General features: G+C 36.6%; 1 protein-coding gene across 1 annotated transcript in view; it reads left to right on the top strand.

Annotated features, from left to right (window-relative positions):
- Window positions 1-783: 783 nt before the first annotated feature.
- Window positions 784-12,455, top strand: part of LOC104538824 (pyridoxal-dependent decarboxylase domain-containing protein 1-like) — a gene marked incomplete at its 3' end in the record, with an annotated part of 12,157 nt that continues 485 nt past the window's right edge. The window contains exons 1-12 of the mRNA XM_010182167.1: window positions 784-857; window positions 1,406-1,471; window positions 2,466-2,549; window positions 3,423-3,569; window positions 5,888-6,077; window positions 7,711-7,779; window positions 8,307-8,385; window positions 8,841-8,925; window positions 9,737-9,785; window positions 9,884-9,985; window positions 10,191-10,316; window positions 11,573-11,623. Of these exons, the coding sequence (XP_010180469.1) occupies window positions 784-857; window positions 1,406-1,471; window positions 2,466-2,549; window positions 3,423-3,569; window positions 5,888-6,077; window positions 7,711-7,779; window positions 8,307-8,385; window positions 8,841-8,925; window positions 9,737-9,785; window positions 9,884-9,985; window positions 10,191-10,316; window positions 11,573-11,623 (1,122 nt within the window). The remainder of the gene's footprint in view (window positions 858-1,405; window positions 1,472-2,465; window positions 2,550-3,422; window positions 3,570-5,887; window positions 6,078-7,710; window positions 7,780-8,306; window positions 8,386-8,840; window positions 8,926-9,736; window positions 9,786-9,883; window positions 9,986-10,190; window positions 10,317-11,572; window positions 11,624-12,455) is intronic.

The following is a 12,455-nucleotide window of genomic DNA, read 5'->3' as shown; positions in this document are numbered from 1 at the left end:
TTATTATTATTATTATTATTATTATTATTGAGAGTCTCTACAACATGAGAACTGCCTGTTGGGTCAGCTCAACTGTGGATATGGTAGTGGGGTTTTCTTTGGTGCAGAAACAGGAGTTCTCAGGTGAAGTAAGAGGATAATTTCTAAGTGAGATTTGCCACTGAAAGACTTGGGATTGTACTTAAGGTGTCAATTTGTTTTCCGTGCTCTGTGGAAGGGTTAGGGTTAGCTTTAGCAGGGTTTTGGTGATTGATTTTTTTTTTAAATTATTATTTAATTTTGGATAGGACTGCATGTGAATTCTTACATTTCAGGGGATAATTGAAGTTTTATTGCTGATGTAGAATGGTTATGAAAAAGAACGAATTACTCAGTTTGGCTAAAGCTTTATAATAAGCACTTACTTGAACACCTTGCACTTCTCAGATTCTTCTTGCCTTCTGATGCTTGCTCTTTCATTACTCATAGACTCCAAAGGAGGTATCTAGAAATTAAAAAGGATTTTGGTAGTTCTAACTTTACTCATGGAGAAAAAAAAATAATAACGAAATCCACATCACAATTGAGTTTTCTTTTGGGCTATTTTAGGTTAGTAATATGTTCTCATTTTATATATTTTGAGTTCAGGATATACAACATACAGTTATTTTAAAATGAGTACTCACAGCCTAATTAAAAGTATCTGCCTGATGTGTGAATTTGTGTTGAGAATGTTTTGGGGATAGAGTAAGAGAAATGTTTTTTGGTATTTTTCTTGAAAGTTGTTATCTTTTTCCCTGAAAGATGGTTGACCCTACTCTAGCAGAAATGGGAAAGAATCTGAATGAAGCAATGAAGATCCTCGAAGACAATCAAAGGTACGTGCAAAGGATGAAACTACAGAAACAATGGTGGCTTATGCTAAAGGGGAGATTATTAGAGTCTCTCTCATTGAGCTGGAAAGAACTTGTTTTCCTAGTGGTTTAAGGTCATATTGCCATTCTGAAGCTTACACCTGTACAGATCACCATTGTTTCTCAAATGATGGGATTTAAAGAAATATGCATATGTTTTTATGTATGTTCTGTAGTATTCACAGCAGGTCCAAAGAGTCTGTTTTTTCAGAGATGTTAGATACTTCTTCCCTATTACTGTGCAAGTATCTTTTAATTCTGATGTATATGAGACTCTTCTGTAAGTTTGGCATTTTCTATCAAAGATCTAAAAAACCAAAACTTAGGAGGTTTTTAATTCAGTCAGAGCCAAACTTTTGTGTTGGTCTCATCTGATTTATTTATGAAACCGTTGTCAGTGAAATGGATTGCAGAAATGTCAGTATGTATTTCTGCAAGTCAGCGTCAACTTCATATTTGATGTTATAAAACACAAAATAAATACACAGTTTGTTCATGTGTTTTTAACTTAGAAAAGTGGAGGAAGAAAATGAAAAGAAGTATGCACGGAAGGATATTCCTGGACCACTCCAAGGCAGGTAGGCAACAACCGTTCTTAGATACTGCTCTTTCCTTTTCAGAATCTGAAAACTACATGTAGCATATTTGTTTTCCAAGCAACTTCTGTATTAATGCAAGCATGAACATTTACCAGGCCAGGCATTATTTCCACCTTTTCCACACTCATACAGGGGAAAAAAAAAAGATTCCTTGTTCTTGGTGACTGAAATTGTAGTCATTGAAGTATTGGTGTGTACAGCTGTGATTGAGATTTAAATATATATAAACCTGTGCTATAAAATAAAGATTCATTTAAAAACTCAGATAAAAAATAACTGAGACTGATAAGGTAGATAACCTTTAAAAAACCCAGAACTACAAAACAAAACAGAAAACCTCCACCTTTTCAGCACAGCTGTCTTACGTGGAGCTCTTGTGCATGAGGCAGGTATGATCGTTGTACCTGAAAACTAAGATTTAAATTGCTTGTAGTCTTTTTGGAAGAGGATCCTGTAGGAGCCCAAGCACTTCAGAAAATTTTGCAAAATCTATTTAAGTCTTTTGTATACATTAACTAAACTTGTTTTTGAGTCAAGACACTGAAGGAGCTTTTCTAAGAAGAAAAAACAATTTCAACTGTCAAAGTCTAAGTTCTTAGACTACTGTAAGTTTTAGTTGGAATTATACAAGTTGAAGTGTCTTCCAGTTTTACCACATTAGAGTGCATCATGTCAGAAGTCTAATGTAGCTTTTGTATGCCAAGAACTAATATTTGTAGGTAAATGTTTGAAGGATGTGCTGAGTTTGTGAGCTAAGGCTGGATCATGTGAAGAGAAGGCTGGAACCTTAGCTATTACCTTACTTTGCTGTGCAACAACAAGCAACTGAATGTTGTCAAGTCAAACTTTTCAGTCCAAATTTTCAGATTTCAGTAGATTTGTTTTAACTGTGGGTCTGAGTTCATACTTACTGAGGTGTTTTGGTTTGGTTTTTTTTAATGTGTTTTTTGTTTTCCTCTCCCTGGTACACCAGTGGCCAGGATATGGTGAGCATACTTCAGTTAGTTCAGAACCTAATGCATGGAGAGGAAGAAGAGGAAACTTCACAGACCTACCGGTAAAGCTGTTATGATTTATTGTATGTGGAAGACAGCTGATTTAGTTATGTTATGATTATTATAGAACTTACACATTAAAGTGCTTTAAAGTGTAAACATTTTGTGCAACCGTGTAACTTTTTAAAGGCAACTTACGTTACATAGTGAACCAGAATACTGCATTAGACTTTCTTAAAATTATAAAGCTTTCATTACTAAATTGAGTTATACAAAGGAATTGTTTCTGATGGGACATTTCATTTTGTTTGCTATTTTCTGAAAGTTGTTTTAATTCTGAAAGTCTTACAAAACTTGGAATGCCATTAATTTTTTTACAACCTCTCCTTGCAGATTTTAAAGAAAAAAAAAATTTTAAAAGAAATAAAATTGGTTTCCATTTTTCTGTAAAATGGAAATAATACTAACTAATCTGGAGAAGGTTATTGAAAAATTAATATCTAAAAACCAGTATGGAGATTAAAAAAACAATACAAACTAAAAAAAAAACAACAGACAACAAAACTCTGAACAAACCAAGGAAAGTTATGCCTCTAAAGATATTAATAATGTCTCCTGAGATTTATCTTCATGAGGCGAGAAAGGTAAGTGTTTAATACACTTAAGTCCCAGTGCAGATAAGGTGCTTAGTTCCAACTCATGCTTAGCTGATAGCCTGAAAAAGAAGCGGAGGTGTTATCAGGAGCAGCTGAGCCAAGTGAAGTGCAAGTGCTTTTATCTACACTGGCATTTTAGCATGTAACACACAATGGCAGGAAACTTAACTTGTACATCAACAAATTCTGCCACTCTCCAGTGAAAATACGCAAACCTCAAATTACTGTAATGGTCATGACTTGTATCTAGCTGGCAGTTACTCTCTTCTTGGCTTGCAGACTTCAAAATGTTGGTGAGCAGGGTCACATGGCTCTACTGGGACATAGTTTGGCTGCTTATATATCAGTGCTGGACAGGGAAAGACTGAGAAAACTCACAACAAGGATCCTTTCTGATACTACTCTCTGGCTCTGCAGGCTTTTCAGGTGAGTCACTGTGAATAACTTATGTATGAGTAGGTAGTGATAATTGTTTAAAAATATGTGTAGCCAGACTAAGGAAGTCAACAAAAGAAGCTGCTGTGCCACAGACTTGGAAATATTCTTTGAAGGGTCTGAAGCACATCACATAATTTAAAAAAAAAAAAGAGTATATATTTCTTGTTCCGTGGCAGGAACTTATTAGTAACATGGTTGCCATAAAAATCCTATTATAAGGGCTATATAATGGAGCTAAGGGCCAAAGTACAGTTGCAGACATACAGTTGGTCAAACATTTAGCTAAATTCTTATTTGTTGAGGCATATGCTATGTTGCTGAGGGTTGGCGTACTTCATAGTTTTAAAAAAAAAATTTCAGTTAAATTCTCTTTTGCTCTTTCTGGATCTGGTTTATTTTTTTCAGGTATGGTAGGTGGCACTACTGAAATTTACAGTACAGTGAAATCTTTCTCAAATGCCTGTTTCATCAAGTAGCATAGATACCTTAAACTGTTCCACAAGAGAAGAATGGAAATCAACTGTGTTGGGAGTGTTGGAGTGGGAGGGATTTGCTGATTAAAAATTCTTTTTTATTTTCTTCCTGATGCAAAAATACCCAAGACAACGCTTTCTCCTTCTCATACTACTGCATCTTGCAGAAAATCTTGCCAGTGCTGCTGAGGAGAAGATTTTTCTTTTTTAGCATAGTACAAGATGAAGCAGCAAAAATATAACTGAAGTTAGCTCAAATTTAGTTGTTAGAATTATGAAGAGTTTTTCTTACATTGATGGGCTCACCTCTGTGACAATTATTTTATAAATTCAATAATTTTCTTTATCTGTCTTTGACTTAAAGATGTTGAAACCTTGTCCAATGATGGAATTTGTGAAGTTGCAGGTAATCCAGCTATTTTGACAAATGTATGTGCATACATTAAGAGTTCCTTCTTCAAGAGTGTGCAGCCTTCCTGGACTCCTTTGCCCTTCAGAACTGCCTCCCAAGGAACTCTGCCAACCAAGTCCCTCAACAGGCCAAAGTCTGCCTGCCAGCAGTCCAAAGTGGCAGTTCTGCCAGCCCCCGTCCTTGCTTCTCCAAGGATTGAAAACTCTATCATTTCATGATCACTGTGCCCAAGACAGCCTCCAACCATCACATCCCCCACAAGACCTTCTCTGTTTGCAAACAGCAGGTCCAGCAGGGCACCTTCCCTTGTCGGTTCCTTCACCAGCTGTGTCAGGAAGTGATCTTCCACACAGTGCAGGAACCTCCAGGACTGTTCCCTCTCTGCTGTGTTGTATTTCCAGCAGATATCCAGGTAGCTGAAGTCCCCCACAAGTACAAGAGGAAGTGATTGCAAAGCTTCTCCCAGCTGCCTATGGAATATTTTGTCTATCTCTTCATCCTGGTTAGGTGGTCTATAGCAAACTCCCACCATCGTATCTGACTTGATTAAATTGACATACCTACTGTTTTCACTGTTGCTGTTTCCTTTTCTATACTTAAGACAGCTGAGGGATTGCCCTCAGTGTGGAACACTCATACCTTATCTCTTCTTTGGTTACTTTGCTCCTGTTTCTTGACTATAAATGTTAATGTGCTGACCTGAGTTTGATTCTTAGAAGGGTTAAAAAAGATGGGGAAGAGCAGACACAGACACACCCAGAAGTCCCAAGGAAACACATCTAATAAATGAGATTGAAGGCAAAATAGCTATAAAATCATAAAATATTCCAGGGCATAAATACTCTTCATTTATGTAACTCACATATTTAAAACATCTGGATTTTCAAAGTCTGTAAAATACAAATTACATCAGTAATTTGGGATATTACAAAATACCTTGATTTGTGATTTCATAATAAAGTTTGCAAGTTTCTGCCTATTTACCTTATTTCATGTGTCTCTTCCCAATTTTGCTAACTTAAAGAATTTCAGTTTGCATTCTCATTAAAATTAGCAGTCCAGAATTTACGTATGTATTAATCCCAGATGAGGCCTTTTGTGTGTTTACTTCCCAGCTATGCTCTTGGTAAGCAAGGTTTTGAACTCTGAAAAGTGAACCCTTAGGAACCCAGCTGTTTTTCCTTTCTTACTTTATCTCTGAGACTAAGTATATGCTAGGCAGTTCTCTCACTTTTAATCTAGGCAGTTCTCTCATTAATCTTGCCAGTTTCCTTCTGCTCTACTTTATCCTGGGAAAACCAAAGGGGTTTTTTAATTTAGCTTCTTTGTCTTCTTGTGAGCTCCTTCGCTGGGCAGTGTTACTTTAGTCACTAAACTAGCTCTTGGTTTTGTTGGTCATATTGACTTGCCTTTTCTTGCAGGTATGAAAATGGATCAGCATATTATCATGAAGATGATCGTGAAGGTCTCCTAAAAATCTGTCGACTTGTTATTCACACACACTATGAAGATTACACAGTAGAAGGATTTAACGTATTATATACTAAGCAGCCTGTCATATACATGAGTTCTGCAGGTAGAAGTGGCTTGGGCCAAGCTCTCTGCAATCAGGTAAAGTGAACCAGTTGGGGTTTTAGCTGGAGGTAGAACTTACCTGGCTTTGTACTGCCTACTTGAAATTTAGATTTTAAAAATATATCCAGACTTCTCCTGCAAGAGACTGGTATTTGCAATACAGTCTGGTGCACTTCTGGCAGCAGCCTTGTGAATTAATTGGGACCAGTGAAGGTTTTCCTTTAGATCCATGTGTCTGCGTGGAACTTCCACTGTTAGTAGCATTGGGAAAAAACTGGAAGAAACTTCTTCACTTCTGTGTTGACTGAATGCTTGTATCTCCAAGGAAGCTGAGCAGGCTCTCTCTGCAGCCCTCTTGTTCCTGCCACACATTTGCTTGATCAGTGTTCCTCACGAGAAGATTCCCTTCATCCTCATCTCTTCTTTGCCTTTCTGTGGATGTAGTAGACTTTTATAGCTTATAAAATTATACACATTTCTAAGATTTAGCATGATGCGTCTGCCTGTATGAAAAGGGACGTTTTGAAGAATAAGGAATGAGCTTTGGCCTCAAAAAAGTTGATTTTAGGAAAAGCATAACTTCGGTGATTTTGAAAACAGTTGTTTTTCCTGGTGGTAGAAACAACATTAATGTGAATAAAAAGCAACACAGCAGGGAGTGGGAGAGGAAATGAGCCTGAGATGAAACCATGCTTTGATGCCAGCTAAATATCTGCAAGCTAGTAATACAAAAATGTTACACAGTGTGTTGGTATTGCTTTATTAATTGTGATTTCCAGCGTAATTATTAAACAAGAATCGGTATTTTGGGAGGCTTTTTCTTCTGAGTACAGAATAGATACTGTTAGTAACAGTGGTGCCTTATCTTTTGTTTATAAGGTAACCCGTCCACATTAGGTGATCACTGAACTTAAAAGTGATAGCATTTTATCTTAGATTTAGAGAAGTAATGTGTATTTTGGAGCAGACAATTGTAACTGAGTAGTCAGACATGAATTCAGTTTCTGTTCAATGGAAGGATAAAACCAATCTTGGCTGTAACTATAGTTTTCTGAATTTGCTGAACCTCCTGTCCAGTGGTGAGTGCGATCCACTAGATTTCACTTGTTTAGTGATCTTCCAAGTTAAGGACCAAAATGTAAGAGACCTTGATTCCCCAGCACCCCTCATGTCAATGATGCAAACACTATTTAGAATTGGCCTCCATAGCAAAGGAAGAACTTCAGGCGGAGCAGCAGGAGCAGTCAGCTGAGCCGTATGATCAGTGTAGTCAGGTTGCTCTACTCAGTAGTAAAGTGACTGTGAGCCTCCAGTGGAACATGGCCCATGCACACGGCACACATTTGTAGGACGTAGGAATTGAAAGAGTGATGAAGAATAAGAGGATTCAGTTTAGGCTGTTGTACAGGGCATGGGTGTCTCATTAGAAAAACTTAATGCAGTTGACGTGCTAACCAAAAGTTGATTTCTGTTTTTTTTCCACTTTCTCCTGTGCTTTCTTTTCTCTGCTGCTAATTTGATTATAAATTTTAGCAGAAAACTTACTTTATAATGCAATATCCAGCTTGTTATTGTCATGTTCACTATTTTTTGTGTTACTCTGTATATTTCTGTGAATGCTTCAAATAAAGATGTCTCAGTTGTTAAAATGCCGTTGTTTTTATTGCAGCTAGGGTTACCCCTTTCTTGCATGTGCCGTGTGCCTTGTAACACCATGTTTGGATCTCAACATCAAATGGTAAGTTTGTCGTCTTTAAGAGTGCTTTGGTTTTTGGTGTTTGGTGTTTGGTTTTGTGCTTTTTTTTTAAACTCAAATGAAGGTATGTTGTTAGGAAAAGCTTATTAATGTACTTTTTCAGCCTTGTGAGTCTTCTGTGTTATAACTGAACAAATCGTAGATTGAAATATTCTAAAAAGTCAGCAGCTTATATTTTGGTCTTGTCATTTGCAAGATGGTTTTAATGGCATATAGCAAGGAGCTTTTTTAATTGAAGACTTCTAGAATATGTGTAGTCAGAGGTACATTTAGAAACTACAGTGTATTTGTGGTGTATTTTTCACAAATGCTTTATCTAACCTTCACGTCATCTTACCTTTGAAAAGAAGAAACTGCAAGCCACAAATGAAGACATTAAGAATGTCTTCCAGAGCTTCAAAATTACTTCTATTTTAACTCTTAACACATTTTTCCAGTTCAGCAGAAAAAATTCTGTATTGTCTGACAAACATATTTATAAATACGTGTGTTTTTCTTATTGATAACAGGATGTTGCTTTGTTGGACAGATTGATTAAAGATGATGTTGAGTCTGGAAAACTGCCTTTGTTGCTTGTGGCCAATGCTGGTGAGTGCTATGGGCAAACAATAACCAAAAAAGCACACTATTTCATTAATATATATAAAATCCGAAATAAAAATACATTTTCTTAAACAGCATAGTGGTTGCTTGTAAAAATAGCTGTTATCTTGGCTTAGTTTCCTTTAGTTGAGGTCATACTGTGAACATATTAAAAAAGTCTGAAGTTCTTATCTGAGGCTCCTGGTTTTTAGTGCTGGACCATCTGTTTTTCTGTGGATTTTAACATATATTGTCAAGCAAAACAAGTATCTTTATTTCTCATCTAGAATTCCAATTGTTCATAAGTCATGATGAACCAGATATGAATAGCATGTAGTGGACTCTTTTTAAACACCCTCTTTCCTGCTCTTGTGTGACTTTTTTGACAACAGTACATTTTATGGTAGAGTCCTAGTTTGCACACTTATCCTTTTGACTGCCTTTTTTCCTTTTCAACACAGGGACACCAGGTGCTGGGCATACAGATAAACTTGGCCGACTGAAGGAACTTTGTGAGCAGTATAATATGTGGCTCCATGTTGAAGGGTATGAAACTTGAAATTCTGCATAACTGCATTCATGAAAATGCATGACTAATGGACAGCACATGATTTTACAGCTAGTAGAGAGCCATAGGACCATCTTTGTTTTTGTCATATTAACATTCTCTGTTATTATAATTTTGCCACTCTGTGAGATACAGATTGTTTTACATAGACAGGAATAATTATTTGGAGTGGTTATTTCAGCATAGGTGAGCGGTTACTTTTACTCAGATGCTAATCTTATCTGCCCTTGCTTTGAGGAGCTTGGAGTAAGAATAAAAATACCTTATAGAACAAGTCAGGGGAGACATTGTACAATGATTATTGAGAATGAGAAAGGAGAATGAAATGAGTGTGAAGGAGGTGACACTTTTAATAAAGGTTATCAAGAAAACTGCTGCAAGTGCTATGTGCAGCATAAATGGGAGGAGGATTAAACCAAGAGGAAAAGAAATTCCAAGAACTTGGACAATATTTTGGTTTTGAGCCTGCAGCAGAGACTCTGTTTCTCCTGATATTTCACTGTATAGTGTTAGATTATTTCTGACACAAAATTGATGGTGAATTATGGGTAGGACTTTGGGAGATTTCCCCAAAGTTGGACTGAAACATTTTTGGATTGAAATGGATTTTTGCTTTTGTGTTTTCAATCTCGGAATACCAAGTAGCAACATCTGCTGCATTATTAATGAAAAATATGTGAACAAAAATTACCTCCTTTTACACGTCAACATGAAATATTGAAACTGAAGATTAAAATGCTATCTCTTAATACATATTTAATACATGCTAAAACCACCTTATTTTTCTAGTGTGAATCTGGCAACTTTGGCTTTGGGCTATGTCTCCTCTTCTGTACTGGTATGTTTTACTATATCTAGAAATTTAATAATGTGCTTTAGATTTTAAGGTCGTGATCTAATAAAAATATATATTCTGCTTATTGTAATAAACTTCAGGCGGCTACAAAATGTGACAGCATTACTCTTACTCTGGGTTGCTGGCTGGGTCTCCCGGCTGTCCCTGCAGTGACGCTCTACAGGCATGAGGATCCATCTTTGGTATGTTCAGCTTCTTGGTCCTTATTCTCAAGATCCCAAGACTTTAATTTTGATCGTGGTGTGGTGTCTTATTCTTCATAAGAATCTGAATTACAACTTGCAAAACTCCCCTAATTAAGCCATGACACATTCCATAAGCTAGCAAAAAGGGAATAAATGAAGAGAGGTTAACAGTAATTTATTTATTGTTTGTTTTCCTCTTTAGTCCTTAGCAGCTGGGCTGACATCGAGTCAGCCCGTTGAGAAGCTCCGTGCCCTGCCGCTGTGGCTCTCCCTGCAGTACCTGGGCCACGATGGAATTGTGGCGAGGATAAAGCAAGCCTCACAACTCGTAAGCAACAGCTTGTTGACACATTGTTTGTGGATACTTCTGCTTCTTGGAGTGTGAGTTGGAGACTAGTCCTAAGAATCCTCACCATGGGATTCAACAGCTTGAGTCTCTAAGCAGAAACAAAGTTCACATAGCAAGGATAGTACAAGCAGTGTCCAGATGGCTATCACAGAACACTGTTCCACTTCTGAATGCTTTTATAATAGGTGTTAATACATCTTCTTTATTATTGTGGTGTGGTGTAGAAGAATCAGCTACAAATCTTGTAGCTGTTGACAGTATGGCGCAGTTAATACCATGTTACAAACCAATTATGAAAGCAGAGCAAAGTGTTTGGGGGAGGGATGTGCTTTTGCTATTAGATTGTATATTTTATGTAGGTTTTTAATGAGAAATATTTAGTCTTTGTTCTTTCTAAACAGTAAAATAACAATCACTTTTTTTGGTCACTTCTCTATTTTAACTATTTTGCTTGAAAGCTGTTCAGAGAAAGACTTTCTTACATTCCTACTCTATTTAACATAATATTGATTTAAGTAATAGTAAATTATAAATGCCTGACAAAAAGGACTTGTAAACATTTCTTCAGATACCATGACAGGTGCACGATTTCTAAGTCGAGTCCTTACCCTGCTAAGAATTAAGGTCCAATAAAATGTGTTAGTTAAAAAATGCTTTGTTTGTATGTAAATCATTTTTCCTTAAGGTACAGGACTTAGTAAAAATGCAAAGAAGGGCAAAATGAAAATGGCAAGTTTCTGTAATGGTTAGTGAAGAAGCTATTGGCATGAAAGACCTGAAGGTGTGACAAAGTATCATTAGTCATTAAGATTTGATAGCATCTAAGATTTATCTTCGCTTTTATAGTAGTATATTAATAGTCTTAAACCATAATGTAAGAATGTCTTTTCTAATGAAAAGAATTTAGAAACCATCGTTACTAGTTGCTATGGTAGCTTTGAGAAAATTAACTCTTCTGCTACGCACTGTGCTTCAGTTGGTCACTGGAGTTTTAATATCTGTGGAACTTTGTCAACAAATGCACCAACACCTTATTTTAATGAAAATCACTTTGTAGTCCATGTTTTTTCCATTGCATTCTAAAATTACAAATAAGAACTGGATGAATCTCGACACATCGTAGGGGTTTGTTCAGAAATCGAAATGATGGTAGTGACTGATGTTTTTCAGAATAATTTCCAACTTCTAAAACTGTGTGTTTGTCTCTTCATTTTATTTCCCTTCTGCTGTTTTAGAGTCAGAGGTTGCTGGAAAACTTGAAAAACCTGGATTTCATTAAAACTTCGGTACAGTCTACATTTAATACTTCAGTTTTATAGCTTAGTCTCTGCCTGATAAATGATAAGAGTAACTTTGATTTTAAAAATTATTTAAAATTTTTACTTAAATCATAGCCGTTGTTGTGAAGATGCTTGGTATCTTTCTAGTTAAGTTCTGGTGTTCAGTGGAATTGTGTGGCTTGGTTGTGTGTGACCTCTAGATTGTATTTGCTCCGCCGCTGTGTACTCCTGCGCTCAAGTGGAGCCGACAGAACAACATCCAGAAATTGTTTCCAGAGGTTAATTTATTTCCATTCAAAACAAGTATTTGGTCAGTAATGCATTTATGAAACCAGTGTCTATAAGCCTCTCTAATACCTTCTGGCTTCATCTTAGCCTGCTGTTGAGATGATACTGTGAACCCTGTGAAATAGCATGCAAAAATTATTGCAGCTGAGGCTTTTACACCAGAAATAGTTTTAGAAATCACATGTAATGTATTCATTCCAAATGCAGTTTCTGTGAGTGTTCTGTCCAACAGGGTTTGGGGGTTTTACTCCTCTCCTCCCCCCATTCTAATTGACACTTGATTTATAGAAAATAAATGCAGCTCAGTTTTCTGGGGCTATAGGTAATTCATGGGTCATTCTGAGTGACAGTGACCATTTTTGTACAATTTGTTTTTCCAACATGATTAGTGGCCTTGAGAGTTCAAGTTACTGTAGCACTTCCCTCTTCTACTTAAACAAATCTTGCTGTTTTAGGATTGTGAAATGTAGTCTCAGATTGCCTCCAAAGTTGTCCAATCCACTTCTCCTACCCCTAAAGCAGGTTAAATTGTAATCCTCTTATTCCTGCT

This window comes from Mesitornis unicolor, unplaced genomic scaffold, assembly GCF_000695765.1.
Source record: "Mesitornis unicolor isolate BGI_N332 unplaced genomic scaffold, ASM69576v1 scaffold51513, whole genome shotgun sequence".
NCBI lineage: Eukaryota > Metazoa > Chordata > Aves > Mesitornithiformes > Mesitornithidae > Mesitornis > Mesitornis unicolor.
This window is presented reverse-complemented; position numbering and strand designations above follow the sequence as displayed.